The sequence below is a fragment of the Borostomias antarcticus genome (assembly GCF_949987555.1).
Source record: "Borostomias antarcticus genome assembly, chromosome: 7".
Taxonomy (NCBI): domain Eukaryota; kingdom Metazoa; phylum Chordata; class Actinopteri; order Stomiiformes; family Stomiidae; genus Borostomias; species Borostomias antarcticus.
In genome coordinates, this window is record NC_140240.1 from 5987286 (window position 1) to 6004065 (window position 16780).

Here is a 16780-nt window from a genome sequence, read left to right on the forward strand (position 1 = left end):
CCATGCCCAGAGCTATGTTCACAGTGATTAGGGATGGCACTCTCCTCCATTTGGCCACGAGCTCATTACTGCGCCATTCTGTCTCCAGGCTCGATTTCCCCCTAGCTCAGACATTTCGGGGGGCCATCCCTAAATCTACCAGAGCTGCACATCGGTGGTCTGCCCTACATCTGGTAACGATGCTGGCTGCACTGTATTATTTTAGGCTTCAAACAACTTAGCAGACACTCCTGTACAACAAGTGAACAGGGAACTGAGGTTTCCCGGCCGACCACAGCTTTCCTACATGAGAATCTTGGATCGCTCTTTAAGGCTAATTATGTTTTTTTGTTGTTTTTCTTTGGAGGGCTCGGTGGGTTTCGAACGTGTTGCAGCTCATGCTTCAGCGTGGCGGAGACCGCCGTTATGTCACTCTGAGTTCCAGCATTTTGTAAATATTTTAGCAAATCCGAGAGGTGATTATGGTGGGATTCATCAGACTGCGGGACACATTTTTGAACTGCAATAAAAGTAGAGTTTCTAAACATGCCGTTAGAATAACAGTGGGCGCTGGTCTTTTCTTCCTGGCTCTGCCTGTTCCAGAAGGTGGAGTTTCCTTTCTACAGGGAGGGCAGCCACAGTACTGGCTCTGACCCCTTCAAACAAACCCCTCCGGTAGCATCCCTCTCTCTATTTGCTCTGCTGCTTAGCAGAAGCATTATTCCCTCTTCAGCTAATGTACTGTATGTACAGTTCAGATCAAATCCCAGGGCATTTGGGAGGGTACGGCCATTTCGTATTAAATCGATCATACTGAGCATCCATTACAGCTGGTGTGGAGGGCGGGGATCCTCTCCCGGCTCGTCTACAGAGAGCGCGTTGAAGGTACCGTAGGAGGAAGGTGCCACTCACATAGCTGGCAAGGGAGACCGCCCCGTGCTGCTGTCACTGCCGTTGCTGTTTCCATGGTCCATCGCCCCGTTCATCTCCTCTCGGATGGCGTTCGCCAGGGAGCTGAGGGTGGGACTCCCGATGGAAGCAGTAGTGTATAGAGGTATGCTGTTCTCTGCCATCGAAGCCTGAAAAGCATGCACAGCCTTCAATATGAAATGGAGGAGAGCTGTCAGCGGCACATCTCGGTCTCCCGTCACCCACCCCACAAACAAAGAGCAAAGGTAGCAGGCACATGAGGGCTAGACAGTGTCGTGTTTATTATTTCCTGGCTTTCTCTTACGCTGGAGTGAAGGGTCAAGGTAAAAGTGTGACAGCTTGTTTATATTTACCTGGAAGGCAGCAGAAAGGGCTGGACCGTAGCCCAAGTTGGTCTGGATGTTCTTCACTAAGGCCGGACTTCTGCACCATGAAAAGGAGAACGCATTACAATCACTGACCCTTGCTTGATCCGGGAGAAGTCCCTACTCAACTGAGCTTTGCACAACTCTACGCTAGGATTATACTGATTATAGAGTTCAGACGTTAATTTTAGAGTATTGCCCAAGTGACCATGTCAGACCAGTCAGTTACAAATGTCTTTCGACCACTTGGATTTGCAGCTTCTATAAAGCACTCAGGTAAAATATTTTTATAAAATGACATGCTGTCACAAAATGTATGTGAACTCCTGACGAACAGTACAATATGTTTAAGTAGCTTTAGAGTCACAACTATTGCAACTGAAAACATTAGTCATTTCAATACATTGCATTTCATGGGAAAAACAAGGAGATAGAAGCAGGTCTAGCGGATGAAAGCATGATGTATGAAGAGCTTAACACAGAGGCATGATGGGAACACAGAGGCAGAGCATGCAAATGGTGGAGTGTGGGGAGGGGGGGGGGGGCAAAGGTTACAGGCCAGGCGGAAGTGCTTACTGTACGAGCAGCTCGTCAAAGTTCTCATCAGTGGCGTATTTCCGAGGGCGGCCTCGCTGTATGTGGCGACCGCGCTTAAACTCTTCATCATCAACAGTCCAAAAGGACCCAAACTCATCCTCTACTCTCATAAAGCACTTATGCAGGGAAAGGTTGGTGCGAATGGCACCCTGGGAACAAGCCAGCGAGACAGCCAGATGCAGATGCAGTGATCAATAGGACAGAGGACAGACAGACAGACAGACAGACAGACACACCCGGACACAGACAGACAGACACAGACAAACAGGGGGAGGGAGAGGGAGAGGGTCAAAATGAAAATAAGCATAAGCCAATGTGGGTTATGCTGCCTCACCGAGGGGCAGAGCACTGAGAGCATGGGGGGAGGGGAGGGGTGGGGGTGGGGGGGGCGGGGGGGCGGGAGGGGGGGGGGGGGGGGGGGCGCGCCAAAGCAAGCAGAGACTCTGGGGGCAGCGTGGCACACACACGATGAGATGGAGCAACAGCCTCTTCTCAGCGGGACAGACCTACCCACTGATCTTTTGAGGCCGTCTCTTTTGGAACTCTAGTTCGTCCACTGTCCACACTGCCCCTTTAACGTTTTCTACTCGCACAAAACACTTGTGAAGACTAAGATTATGCCGGACTGCGTTCTGCAGTTGGTGTAAAAAAAAAAAAACACACACAAAAAAAACAGAGAGAAACATGGCTATCAGCACAGAAAATGTCGAACATTTAAAAGAGAAACATTCAACCAGAACCTGAACAGTGATATACTGGCAGTATCAAATGACTAAAACATTGAATAAATATTTTTCAGTTACTATAGCAATACAGATAAATTGTAATTACATCCTTTACATATCGTTCACAAAGCAGTAATTTATGATGAGCTCTGGACCTCCATAACAAAAATACAGACTGAACAAAAGGTCTAGGTCAAATAAACCAGACTTTTTTAGCTTGTCACTTTCAGTTATGACTTTACCCACAATGGAATACAAAAGGGGAAGACGGCCTAAAAGCTTTTAAAATGTTGGTTTATAGTACGTACTAACATTTGAAGTCCATGCGGGCTACCTTTTATAAATAAACCACCGTCACTGACACATGGGACTGGAACTCTGTGCATGTCTGTACCATCCCTTTGTCATTTCAGCGCTATATTGAGTGCATGTGTATACAGTGGGTATGCCTATGTGTGTGTGTGTGTGTGTTCGTGCGTCTCCGTGTAGGCGTGTGTGATGGTGTGGGATGTGGTGTTTATAACCAGTATGCCCCTATGGAAACGCTGTCAGCGACCAGCGGAGCGGGCAGTTAAAGAGCTGAGGGAGGACCGTGAGCTGTGTGTGTGTGTGTGTGTGGGGGGGGGGGGGGGGGCTCACTCACAGCTGCACCATGGACACGCTGAACACCCTGCGTGATAAGGGCCTTCAATGCTTCATCGCTCTCCTTATTCCCTCTTTCTTTCACTCCTCCTCTCTGACTTCTCCATGTGTGTGTGTGTGTGTGTGTGTGTGTGTCTGTATTTGTGTGTGTGTGGTCCAGTGGAAAAGAAGGTGTTCTCAGTCTAAATTTTGTGGGACGGTCTCGGCCAAGAGTCACTGGCAGTGCAACTGTGTGTTTCAGTAAACTCATGCCACCCACCACCAAAAACATCTCCAAATATTAGCTAGGGGCTTTTAAAAGAATGCACATTTTCCCTTCATAACCTCCACTGCGGGGCAACAATGTTGTGTAAGGTGCAGTTTTATTTGGACAGAATGAGTGGGCCTAAGTTATGAACAGGCTTTAGGCTTGTTCACTTAATTTAGAGTTCATAAATTTGGCTAATTTACTTCCACAACATCAACAAACCTTCCCCTTCCTATTAGTTTAGTTGAAGGAAGCCAAGAAGAGAAGTAATATTACCTTCCATGTTGCTGCATTGCGCCTGAAATATGCAAACATTCTTGTGAACCAGTTGTAGATTTCATTTAGTGTTAGCTGCTTTTCCGGTGATTCGAGGATAGCCTAGAAGGATAACAGACAGGAAAAAAACATTTAACATTTCATTCTCCCCACAAAACTTTCAATTATTCACAAGGGCCATTCAGGGTGTGTGTACTCTTGACAAAACACAGACAACTAAGCATCATCTGCCCGTGTGATGTGCTCTGGCACTGTTTATGGAACATTCGCCGTTTCTTATTCAAATCGGCAGAATTTAATACATTTCTTTTGTCAGTGTAAATGAAGGGTGAGCAAAAACATTTCTCAGGCAGATTACAGGGCGGCAATTATGCCAGGCTCAGATTAATTCCTATGATCAGAGATTACTGAGGGCTGGCGATAATTGACTGGCCATCTTTAAACAGGTTCATCCCTACTGTTGTGTGAAATGAATTTCATAATAATCACATCCACTGTAATGCTTAATCAAAAGCAATTGTTATATACTGCCGTTTTTTTGGAGCCATGTGTGCATTCTTGCACTCATTTGCAGATGGTTAATCTTCTGCCGCTCCTCTAAATTGTATTTGAAATTTAACAAGGAGGAAGAGAAAAAGTGGAAAATAAGCAGTTTGTGTCCAGGCTGAATATTTATACCCCGCCTGTCCTGTTAACGACTGGACTCAGTGGAGCAGATTAAAAGCCCTATTGCTTAAATGACAAATGAAACGCTTTGTAAGTTAGCAGGCCACAATGCGGGCAGCCAATCCTTACCTGTCTTATTAGCGAGGCATACGTGAACGGAGGTCTTACTTCAGCGTTCATATAAAACTCTTTGTTCTGGATAATATCTGCACATGGGGAACAAACACCACATTTCAAATTAAACACATAAGCAAAAACAACAACAACAAGATACATTATCTTAACATTAAGATACATTACACTATCTTTCAGTGCATCCACTGTCAGTATGGATCTAAGCCAACAACACCAAATCTCCATACTCTTGGCTTGTGTGTGTGTGTGTGTGTGTGTGTGTGTGTGTGTGTGTGTGTGTGTGCGTGCGTGTGTGTGTATTTCGGTTGCGTACGGTACCTGGGGATATGGGCATATTGTTGTACTTGTCGGAGTAGCGTCGGCGCATGGGGCCCACGCTGTGCAGGCTGTTGGTGGTGATGACGGAGTGGGTCTGGGACAGCGGCGTCAGGGGTGCCGTGGGGGTGGGCGGGGTCTGGGGCAGGCTCAGAGGAGGCGAGGCCGCCGGCGCCGTCTTGGACAGCGTGACGCTGGACACCAGGTTGAGCTGGGAGAGTGAACAACAAGACAGGGGACGGAACACACAGACCGTCAATAATAATAATGACCCCGACGCCTCCGACGCCTCATCATGTGCGCTCATCGCGGCCCTAATTGCGGGCGGCCCCCGAGATGAGCCTTGAGCGCTCGCTAAACGCTTCCGAAAGCGACCGAGGAGCCCCTGCTCGTCCGCCCTCCACCTCCCTCCATCCTTCATCTTCACCCCCCCCTCCCGGGTCGCTCGGCTTCCAGTCCTCCATCTCACTCCCTTTGTCTCATCTCCCGGCATCCCCCCATCTGCAACCCCCCCGTTGATGGCCAGCGTGGCGACCGGCGGGGGTGAGAGGAGATGGGCGGCCCTAGCGGCCCTGACAAATGACGACGGGATTCTCACCTACCGCTGAGCAGCCACTAATAAGTCAGGGAGAGGGAGCGGCCGATCTGGGCTAATTACAAGCTGGAATTGCATTGTGAGGACTCTAATTAGGAGATGCTTACGGAGGTGATCCGATGATTAAACACTGTGTCGGAGTGACCCCGTCATCGGGGCCGCGCCGGCGCAAGGCGGCCCCCGGAATATTTTTGCGGAGAGGGGGTGGGGGCTGCTTTGCTGTTGAGGGTGTGTGTGTGTGGGGGGGGGGGGATATTAGTAATAATAGCTACAAGGTAAACTAATTAAGGCGAGAGTTCCGAAGGTAGAGCATGTCTTCCAGCAGCTGTGGTCGCTCCTAACGGTGCCAAACCTCCACACTGGAGCAGCAGTCAAGTGGAAAATTCTAGCATGACCCCCCTTGCTCCGGCTATTAATTTGCAGGAAAACTAATGACACATATACATATTCCCGCAAAATTGTTCTAATTGCTAATTTGCCGAAGGAGGCCAGTTTCCAAATTAAACATGACTCCAGTCTGCAAGGAAAAAGGGGGAAGAAAAACCTACAGAGAGAGAGAGAGAGAGAGAGAGAGAGAGAGGGAGAGAGAGAGAGAGAGAGACAGTGGGCAGGAGACATCTCATCTTTGACAATCATTTGTGGATTGTGCTAACAAATTAATGAAATGTCAAGGCTGTCAATTGCTTTGGAGGTATCAGATGTCTAATTTTTGCTGATAATGGCATGGGTGACAGTGGGTGTGAGGGGCACCGCAGGTGAAAGTGAACAGACAGTGTTTAACATCTCAACCCCCCCCCCCACCCCACACACACACACACACACACACACACACATACACACACCACCACCACCACCACCACATGGAGCCTGTTCAGACACCCAATTACTCCAACCCTATTAACAGTCATTACCACAGAGATGGCTCTCTTGATAGACAGGTATGTAATAAAGAAATCAGGGACTGGAACCATTGCTAAAGTCATCCTTGACATGGCATTGACTCATTTTACGAATACATGGTATTCTTTTATTTTATCTTAATTTGCATTCCACGCGCTGCTAAAACGGGGGAGGAAATTGTGTTTTGGGGTTTTCAACATCAGTAGACGTGTTCAAATAAACACACTGTGTATTTATAATACGAATAAGACTAAATATGCCTCTTGGCGGAGTTCTGCACAAATTATTTGGATTAGAGAAAGGACGCAAATGTCCACCGCACATTCACTGTCGCTGGAGAGTGTTATTCTAAATCAAGAGCCAAATAAATCACACTTGGGTTTGTATTTTCTGACACAATACTATGAAAAGAGTGGGGCGCTGCGCTGACTTCTTTTCCTGGGGATTAGCGGGCTTTGTTTCATGTTTCATCCATATTCCCTGGAAATAAACAGAGAGTGGCCTCAACAATAGGCCAGACAGTCTGGTAATAGCCTTGCCTTTGTTCGTCTCACCATTTGGGCTCACTCCAGTGCAGAGACAAAATGAGACTTCAGACAGAAATTAATTAAATGGTAATTGGTGATCTAATTATACTGGCTTTGACTCGCCAAGCTGCTAAAGAAAATAAACAAAAAGTCCCTCCTTAATTATGTACGACGCAGAAGGTCAGATCTCTGACAAGAATGCTTAGTGACACACAAGAGTGCAGACACCGCCCACACACACCCGCACACACACAAAACAAACACACACACACACACACACACACATAGTGCATGCATACTGTACCCACTCTGATAATGTGCTGTATTCTGTTAAGATCTTTTTTCTCGTTTTTTTCCCATCTGTCTCAAAGGAATAAATTGGATTCCATTCAATTGAAACTGCATGTGCAGTTTGTGTGTTTGCCTTTAATTAAGACTCACTGTAAAGCAGCTAACATTAGTGTGTACACTGTACTGTATGTTGCACACTGATGTGGCAACAGATCTCTTTTCAGAGCATTGCTCTAATCTATTACCCACATATACTGTACTAACGCTAATGATCATGATATGTCCTAAAAGAAAAAAGAAAGAAAATGGAATAGTTTTGCTCAAATGAAACACTGTATGTGGTCATATTGTGAGCAGACTAACAGCACAGTTACTGCAATGGGGCTTTGCTTAGTCTACTGTATATACAGGGAGCAGTGTAACACTGCAGTACAGCTGGGAGGGCATCTCCAGGGCCACAGGCTCATCAAGCACCCCCCCCCCCCCCTGCCCCACCCCCCCCGGCGACGGAGCGGACCTGACCTGTGTAATCCCCTCCACCGCCCCAACAGCAGCCAGACATATTTATCACAGCATATCATAGCAGCTACCAGCGTGCAGTTCAGCGCAGCGCTGGCGGAGAAGCGAGGGTATTTATTTGAATAAAAACAGCCCCGGCTTCCCCCTCGAGAGCTTTAACACTGAGCCCTGACACAGCTATTCTCACAGGCCCGCAGGGAGAGGAGAGGTAGAGGCTCGAGATGCTATCTGCCACCCCAGCCACTTTTCATATACAAATGTCTGCGTGTCAGGCCCCCTCGTTCTGCCGTCTAATCTACGCCATCGGAGCGCATGACAGAGGCACGGCTCTCCGACAGGCGGCCTGTTGTCAGTCGACATCGCCGGGCGCTTTATGTTGACTGGCTGCAGCTCTCAGGCTCTCTACCCGCCCGCCGGCTCCAGGCCGGACTGCCTGTAAATAAATGATCGAGGCCGAGCAACATGTTTTTTGAGAGACCCTGTCGGAGCCGCGGTGTGTGCGCATGTGTGTGTGTGTGGGCGTGTGCGCGTGTGTGTTCTGCTCAGCCAAACAGCACAACGGTTCTCATGATTTTTGACAATACAAATGAACTGTCACACTGACTGAAATACGGTAATGGGCCCCCGCTTAAACATGACAAAGTACCGCATTTCAGTGATGTATGTTAACAGTGCAGTGAGATAGAAATGAAACCGCATGTGTTATATGGGCATGACACATATGAAGAGTGATAAGCATGTGTAAATGTACTATGTGGCAACATAATAAATAGAATCAAAGGAAATGTCTAAATCTTCCTGTGGCGAGTGGCTTTACAGACATTGGTTCAGCCACACGGCTACGGGCTGCCGCTGAGTGCACTGGGAGTTCATCACTACAGCATAATTGAATCTAGGATGTCAACAGATGTGATCCAAACAGTATTTACAGCTTTTCTCATGTGAACAGCTGCTTTTGTTTAGCGGATAAATGATACAAAGTTTGGAAGAAATACATTAATAACCGCAGTACATGGTGTGTCAATTACACAAACGAGAGGGAGGGAGAGAAAGAGAGAGAGAGAGAGAAGGAGAGGGAGGGAGAGAAAGAGAGAGAGAGAGGGAAGGAGAGGGAGGGAGGGAGGGAGAGATGACAGAGTGGATACTCACTGGCTGTAGGGTGGCTTTGGGCTCTGTAGATTTGACGTGTAGATGCGTCATCATGGCCTGAAGACGCTCTTTGTCTTTCGCTAGCTGTAATGAGGGAGAAGAGGCATTCAATCTTTCATGAACGAGAATCCATCTCTCTCTCAGACAACGACTTTTGTTCTTGATAACTGGAGCTGTGTGTCACAGAGCGATGATCCGTTTCTAATATGCTACTGTATGCTGTACACCACTCCGATAACCAATCCAACCAATCCAGGGCCATCGCCCTGCCCTTTCACCTGACCATGGCTCTCCCTCAAGGTTAAACTATCTCCATGTCCCATAGCCGGTAAAGAACCCTGCACGTAGCTACTGTACCTGTCCTTAACTCTCCCCTGTCAGAGCTGCTCATATTATACTATATTATCTGCTGTGCTTGGAGGACATGTCTGATAAACCCTCAGTCTTTTCAATGACACACAGGCAGTGCGGAAATAACAGGGCGGGTGGAATGGTTTTAATGTTCAATGGACTGAACTTGTGACCTCATTGTTTAAGGTTCAAAACTCTGTAAACCATGATTTCATTACAATTTTGGGAAACTATAAAAAGTACCATTCGGCTACTTTGTGGACTGTAAGCGAATACTGCATGACATCTTTAATACATAAAGTGTGCTCTTGGTTAGACCATCTGCTTCACAACCGTGGCAGTAATAAATGAAAAAGGAGCAGTTAATTTCCATTTCATTTTCATTTCAAACCTTTACTAATGGCAAGGTTTGTCGGATTCTCGCCTTTCTTTTCGATCAAATATTTGGCGAATCTTCCTCAGACACCTAACATCAAGTACGGAGATGAACGTGTTCATTGTGGATCAATAGTAAGAGAGGTTGAGACCCACCACTCCACCGAGCTCCACTAATGGAGCAGCCATGCAGCATGCCTTTCTTCATAAGTGCATACTTAATGTACATATGCATATTTCCAGGGGGCCCATCAGACCACTCAAAGGCACTGCATTAAAAAATAAAAAATAGAAAAACTTGATAACCGATATTCATGAAAAAAGTGAATCTCTGTTCGGTGCATTTCATAGTCTTAACCTTTCCATTCGATAAACCCGGCCGACATTGTGGCACCCGGCGTCGCTGCAGCCTGTGCATCTCGCCAAGTGTTTTATTGTTAGTGCCAAACAGTTAAAAGTCATAAATAACTTTAAAACCCAGTAAAATTCAAAATGTAATTATCTTCCCTACTTAGCCCCGGGCCCTTCATATATCTTTGCCTGACTGTCATGCATACATAACACATTTTTAATGACTGGTTACTCACAAATGTACAAAATAATTTCATTCTTCCACCCCATCCCCCCACCCCCACGCGTGAGCCATGCTTCATCTCTGTGAGACGGGGGGACGGGGGTGGGGGGCAGCCGACGTGGGAGGTGTCAGGGGAAGAAGAAACGCAGATATTTGTGGGAAAACAAACGGGGAGACGGTACCTGCAGCTCCAGCTGTTGTACGACCTGCATCTGCACTCGACACTGGGCCGTGCTCCTGTCGTCCAGGGCGTGCTCGTTGTTAAGATGTCTGGGAGACAAAAGCAGAGAGGAGACAGATGTGAACGCGGTTCGTTTCAATGTTTTACTGCGGCCTCTTTAATATCCAAAGCAAATCTCATAATGCTTTATTTGATTACATAATCTGGTAGTTCTCCTGTGTGGGTATTGGAAACAGTGTAAGTGGCCAGTGTTGGCAGGTGTAGATAAGAACTGGTAAATACTGTGCAGAGACCAAATATAAAACGACCCGAATAGCACAGGTATCTGCATAGCAAGAAAGGAAATATGTCTTTAAGCAAAGATGAATGAAATCCATATTTCATGAGATGGGGGTATCTGCTGAAACTTAATAGATAAGAGAAATGACTTAGGAATTTCAGGTTGGATTCATTTGTTAAATTATGCAGCGTTTCAGCAGTCTCTCTTTCAGTGATGGTACCACCCTTCTCTAGTGAGGCACCACCCCTGTCTAGTGAGGCACCACCCTTCTCTAGTGAGTCACTACCCTTCTCTAGTGAGGCACTACCCTTCTCTAGTGAGGCACTACCCTTCTCTAGTGAGTCACTACCCCTCTCTAGTGAGGCACTACCCCTCTCTAGTGAGGCACTACCCTTCTCTAGTGAGGCACTACCCTTCTCTATTGAGGCACTACCCTTCTCTAGTGAGTCACTACCCCTCTCTAGTGAGGCACTACCCCTCTCTAGTGAGGCACTACCCTTCTCTAGTGAGGCACTACCCCTCTCTGGTGAGGCACTACCCTTCTCTAGTGAGTCACTACCCTTCTCTAGTGAGGCACTACCCTTCTCTAGTGAGTCACTACCCTTCTCTAGTGAGGCACTACCCTTCTCTGGTGAGGCACTACCCTTCTCTGGTGAGGCCATTCTTATTAAGGTGGTGTTTCCAGTTAATTCCATCATTGAGATCGAGCGAAGTCAAATGGAAAGGTAGAAGACAACAAGAAGAAGAGAGATGGAATGTGTCACAAACTTGAAATATGAATATACTTATGCGTGATTATTTTATAGTGCGGAGATGTTCTCTTTTCATGCACGTTTCTAACTAATCTAAATAAGTAGCTTGCTGGCTGCAGACAGACTTTTTTGGGGTGTGATTTATATAAAATGGTGGAGATAAGGTTCGCGAGTGAAGGAAATATGATTGGAGGATTTTTATCAGCCTGCGCATGAATTACTGTTTGAAAATGCTTATGCAGGGGCATTTCATTAATCATTTAATCATAATCCGAGCAGGATGTTTGAACTGATTTCACAAATACCCTTTCATTTCACTACTTCATTATGCTCGCTAATGGATCCAATATATTATATATATCATAAATTATATCACATCTTCGGTGACCATGTAGGTCACTGTCACAAGGCGGTGCCTCTGTGTGCTCTCGGCGGTGACGACGCTGGGAGGGACGGTGTGTGACGTGCCTGCCTCCTCAGATGCACTTTTTCTGTCATTTACTGCAAATCAAAAGTAGCCGGACCCGACCTGGGCAGACGCAGCGGCAGCCAGGGCCCACATGACGGCCCAATAAATCTGAGGGCTCGCTGGAACGCCGTCGCTTAACATACAGACAACACGTTTGTGTATTGAAAAAGCACCCGTACGCACACAGGACAGACATGTGTGAAAGGACGGAAAATTGATGTTCGGCTTCAAAGCGAAGGTTTCTTTCTTCAGATGGGGTAGTTTAAATGGTTTAAATCTTCATGGAAAACAAAGTGCTTTTCAGATGGCCTGTGATTTCATCTTTAAAAAAAAAAACATTTCTGAAAACGGTTGTGACATACAATCAGTGCTTGAAGTTAATTATTTGGACAAAAAGCCAAATTAAAAAAGGCATATTTGAGAAGACTGTGGATGATTATTCCAGCTGAAATCAATTCTGTCCACTCTGGGCTTCACATCTGTCTGAATTGAATAAAAGGCCATTTAATTAAGTAGGTTGGGGAATGAAGCTGGTAAACATTTCAGAACATCTTACTAAATTTCAAAGGAAGAAAAAAAGGTAAAGATGTTTCACATTCAATTTAACCGACATAGACTGCACTTTCAATGAAGAGAGCCCTACGTGATGAGCTTTGGAATTCCTGTGTTCACAGAAGCCATGCACCCTGCGTCTTTTCATCCTTTGTTGCGTTAGACTTTTTCCTTCTAATGACATGGAAAGTCACAGTGCATAATTAATAGGAAATGAAATATTCAAATGGCCCCTAATGCAGCCCAGAGACGAGCGTCTGGGCAGACGAGCTCAGGGTTCCGGGGAATTGACATCCAGAGAGACTATGAACGTTGGCATGTGTCACTTTCTAGACTTCAAATGAAGCAGATTTTAAAAGCTTTCTGGCAGGATGACAGTCCCTAATGTAAATTGCCACAATAAAACAAGTTAAATAGGCATTCTTTAAACCGTCAGCTTTTTACATATCATTTAGAGTGCCTTCCTTTTTTCTTATTTTTTAATTACAGACACATGCCCAACTGTGTGTTTTCTTGGAAGGACTTCTTTTTTTTAACATAAGCATTTTATACCAGTATGTTCTACAGCAATGCAGCAATGCATTATTAAATGTTTTAATTACGTAACTATCTTTGATGTGATACTGTAGTGTGCGCACACACACACACACAAAAACAAGTGGTGCTTTTCTTAATTAGAAATCGAAACCCAGTTTACATTTGAAATGATAATAATCATCATCACCACCACAGAACATTCTTTCTTCAGCAATGCTCAGAGAGCTCTGAGGTATGAGAGTCGTTTTATGAGAGAGAGAGAGAGAGAGAGAGAGAGGAGAGAGGAGAGAGAAAGAGAGGGACAGAGAGAGAGAGAGAGAGAGAGGGACAGAGAGAGAGAGAGAGGGTACAGCACTAGAGGGCAGTGCAGTGTTTCACTGGCTTTTTGACCTTTGAACGGCCACTGAGGAGGGGGTCCTGACCCTCGTAAAGAGACCTGGCTCTGCGGAGAGCTGCACCCCGCCCTCTCAGCAAACGACTGGAAACAGGAATATGATTTGGCCCTTTTTATTTATTAAGATAGTGCATGTAGGTATGTAATGTTTTCTTTAAAAGATAGAATAAATATGCACACAGTTTAAAACAACATTTCAGTCCCGTGTTAGTTGTTACTGTTGGCATGGAGAGCTGCAATCTGGTTGACGTTAGAGTCCTCCTCACCTTTCTCTCTGTGGTACACAGTACGCAGTGTTCTGCTGACTTCACACACTGTCTCCCCTGTCTCCTCACCTTCACATCCAATAACTCTTATCTACCCAAATAGTCATTTTTCAAATGGAACATTTAGCATATGCCCAATTCTTCTATGTTTTTATTTGTGATTCTCTTCGGAGCTGGAGAACCAGTCTCGGGGTTTCATGTGGAAGTGCTTAAGGGTTTGAGAGTTAACACCTTGGTGAGTTGCTCGTGCTCTTGCCCGCTGGTGAACAAAGGCGTCTTTGTGGAGACTCTCTCCTGATGTTTTCTTAACATGTTCCAAGCAGTTTAGGCAGGCAACTAAAGTAAACAAGATGTTGCCACGATAAAAACACTTGTAAAAACATAGCAGAGTGCACTTAGAGACTTTTTCGAGGGAGGGCTTTACCGGGCGTGCAGAATTTAATTCCTATCACTTCTATAAACAAAGGGTGAGGCAATGTCAGAACACAGTAAATAATGATGGATTGAAAACGACACTCCCAAAGATGAAATGTGAGAGGGAAAAATGCACGCATCTGTTTGCTCATTTGTAATGAGGAGTTGAAATGTGTACTTTTCTAGAGGAACCCCAGTAAAACAAAATGCATCTTGAGTCCATGGGTATCTACTGTAACTTACTGTCTGACTGACATTATCATCCAAATCTGAAAATGCGGTGCAGTAAACATTTGGGTGCACTTTTCTAAACTCGCAGTGGTTGGCTGCGTTGTATCAAACGAGGGAAGACTGAAACTGAACTGCCAGTAAAGCTTTCTGCTCCTCCACCTTTCTCTTCTGCGTGAGTGTGTGTGTGTGTGTGTGTGTGTGTGTGTGTGTGTGTGTGTGTGTGTGTGTGTGTGTGTGCGTGCGTGTGTGTGAGAGGGACCTCTGGGTGCACTGAGTGCTTGTTTTAGTTTAGGCCCAGGATAATGGAATTGTGTCATATCTTGTTTAAAGTGCGACTAATCCAGGGCGACAGAGAGCCATTGATCTGCTGCCACAGCCCAGATGTTCTCATCCCCTCCGTAGCCATGGCGCTGTAATGTGTTGGATTACCCAGAGAACACTGCACACAAGGTTGATTAGTAAAGCAGGGGGTGGGGGTCCTACAGGACGACCGACGTCCCGACCAGTCAGGAGGAAGATGACGCCCAGCTTGGCTACAGAGGGTCAAGTGGATTCGCTGGTTTATGACCGGTACCGACAAATAGGATGGCTAGATCCCACAAATAAGATGGCTGGATCCCACAAATAGGATGGCTAGATCCCACAAAGAGATGGGAACGACTTGAGTTCTGGGTCGGATTCTTAAACGCGGAGTAAATGTAGGCCGGGTTTGATTCCCAGTGGGACTTTGTGTTCCTTCAAACACAAGTTGAGCAAACAAAAAAAAAGAAGAGAAAACAGACAGAGCATGAGAGAGAGAGGGAGGGAGAGAGAGAGAGAGAGAGAGAGAGAGGGAGGGAGAGAGAGAGAGAGGGGGGGTGGGAGAGAGAGAGAGAGAGAGAGGGAGAGAGAGAGAGAGAGGGAGAGAGAGAGAGAGAGAGAGAGAGAGGGAGGGAGAGAGAGGGAGAGAGAGAGAGAGAGAGAAAGACAAACAGACAAGTGAGGGAAAGAAAGACAGAAAGAGCTGAGCGAGGCGAGCGAAGGCACACACAGCAATCCCCTGTCCGGTGACAAGGGCAAACATGGCGAGCGCCCAGAGTGTCGGCCGCCACAGATAAACATCCTCCCGGTGTTTGTTTGGGAAAAACGGCCCCCGTCGCCATGGGGACTGCACTTATCGCAGGAATTAGAGGGCTGGTGGGAGAGAACCCGCCCCGTCGCCCCCGGCGCAGCGGCCCCCGCCGCACGCTGTGACCCCCTCGGCCGGCGTCCGCGCTCCGGAATAACAACCAGGTGCACCTGTAGACCCTCTGAGTGATGAGAGAAACAAGAGCCCCTTATGGGGCTGGGGAGAGGGACGGGGGAGGGGCCAGTGGAGGGGTTGGGGGGGGGGGGGGGAGGGAGGGAGGGAGGGGCCAGTGGAGCGGGGGGAGAGGGGGGGGGGCAGTGGAGCGCCGGGGAAACTCGGGGGAGGCTGGAGGAAAACGAACAGGGCCGCGACGGCGAGGGAAACGCGACTCACTTGAGGAATGACTGGAAGTCGTCGAACACCGCCTCGCAGCCGGGCCACTTACACACGCCGTGGCCGAACAGCGGGTGACTGTGACTGTGATGGTGGTGGTGGTCGTCTAGCGTAGATCTGGACAGACAGAGAGAGAGAGAGAGAGAGAGAGAGGCACATGAATTAATCTTCATTAACGTCAACGAGGGTGAATGACAGTTCCATGGCACAACATACTGTACGACACAGCGCGCTTGAGGATGCCGGTAGATTTGTCTGGCGTTCCCTTGCGTAGGCTGTTTCCACTAGAAAAGGCCGGCCTTGTGTTGATCTTTGAACTTTGGGCAGTGTGAGATCCGTGTAGTTGCGTGATCTCTGTGGCTGCTCCCCTGTTGGAGGAGACTCGTGTTGGGGCAGCCCTTGTGTGAGAGGGACCCGATCAATATGTCATTATTTAGTGCCAGTGATCCGAGTAGCAGGCCACTTTGATCCAGTCAGCCAGGGGGGTTTCCCTCCGAGGCCCCCGGCTCCCCTGCCCTGACCGCTGAACCGTATCCCACAACCCACCTGGAGGACCGTCCCGTTCCCGCAACAGAAAGTAGCCAAACCCATCTGCCAGCAACACTCCTCCATTGAGTGCAAACAGCAAACACCCTAGCCTGCTATCAATTTATTTACTGACGGACCTGCGTCGGCATGAGCCAACGCACGCGCGCATCTGAAGAAAGCTTGGATGGTCTGTGAAAAACAAACTCCACAACATCTTCCATATGGCGAGTGATGTCGAGGCCGAGAATTAACCACAAGCAGTAGTGTGCAGACGGCCTGCGTGTAGACAGTGTCTGTTAGAGAACGAGACAGACAGACAGACATATGGACACAGGCACTATACAAGCCACACTACTCTCAGCTACAAGAGCCTGGGGGACTGGCCTATATCGCTACCACCTGTGCTTCTGCTCTCTTCTATCTCTCTCTCTCTCTCTCTCTCTCCCTCTCTCTCCCCCTCTCTCTCTCTCTCTCTCCCCCCAGTGCCAGGGCTGCTTATGTAATGGCCTGTTCTCCA

General features: G+C 47.3%; 1 protein-coding gene across 4 annotated transcripts in view; it reads right to left on the bottom strand.

Annotated features, from left to right (window-relative positions):
• foxp1b (forkhead box P1b) overlaps positions 1 to 16780 on the bottom strand; it is a 157308-nt gene that overhangs the window by 6593 nt on the left and 133935 nt on the right. For 3 of the 4 annotated variants that reach the window (XM_084440856.1, XM_084440854.1, XM_084440855.1), the window contains 9 exons: positions 15736 to 15852; positions 10341 to 10428; positions 8859 to 8942; positions 4881 to 5088; positions 4557 to 4633; positions 3762 to 3863; positions 2382 to 2503; positions 1263 to 1332; positions 892 to 1076 (listed from right to left, as the gene is read on the bottom strand). In XM_084440856.1, the coding sequence (XP_084296982.1) occupies positions 892 to 1076; positions 1263 to 1332; positions 2382 to 2503; positions 3762 to 3863; positions 4557 to 4633; positions 4881 to 5088; positions 8859 to 8942; positions 10341 to 10428; positions 15736 to 15852 (1053 nt within the window). The remainder of the gene's footprint in view (positions 1 to 891; positions 1077 to 1262; positions 1333 to 2381; positions 2504 to 3761; positions 3864 to 4556; positions 4634 to 4880; positions 5089 to 8858; positions 8943 to 10340; positions 10429 to 15735; positions 15853 to 16780) is intronic. The other variant, XM_084440857.1, reaches the window with a different exon arrangement.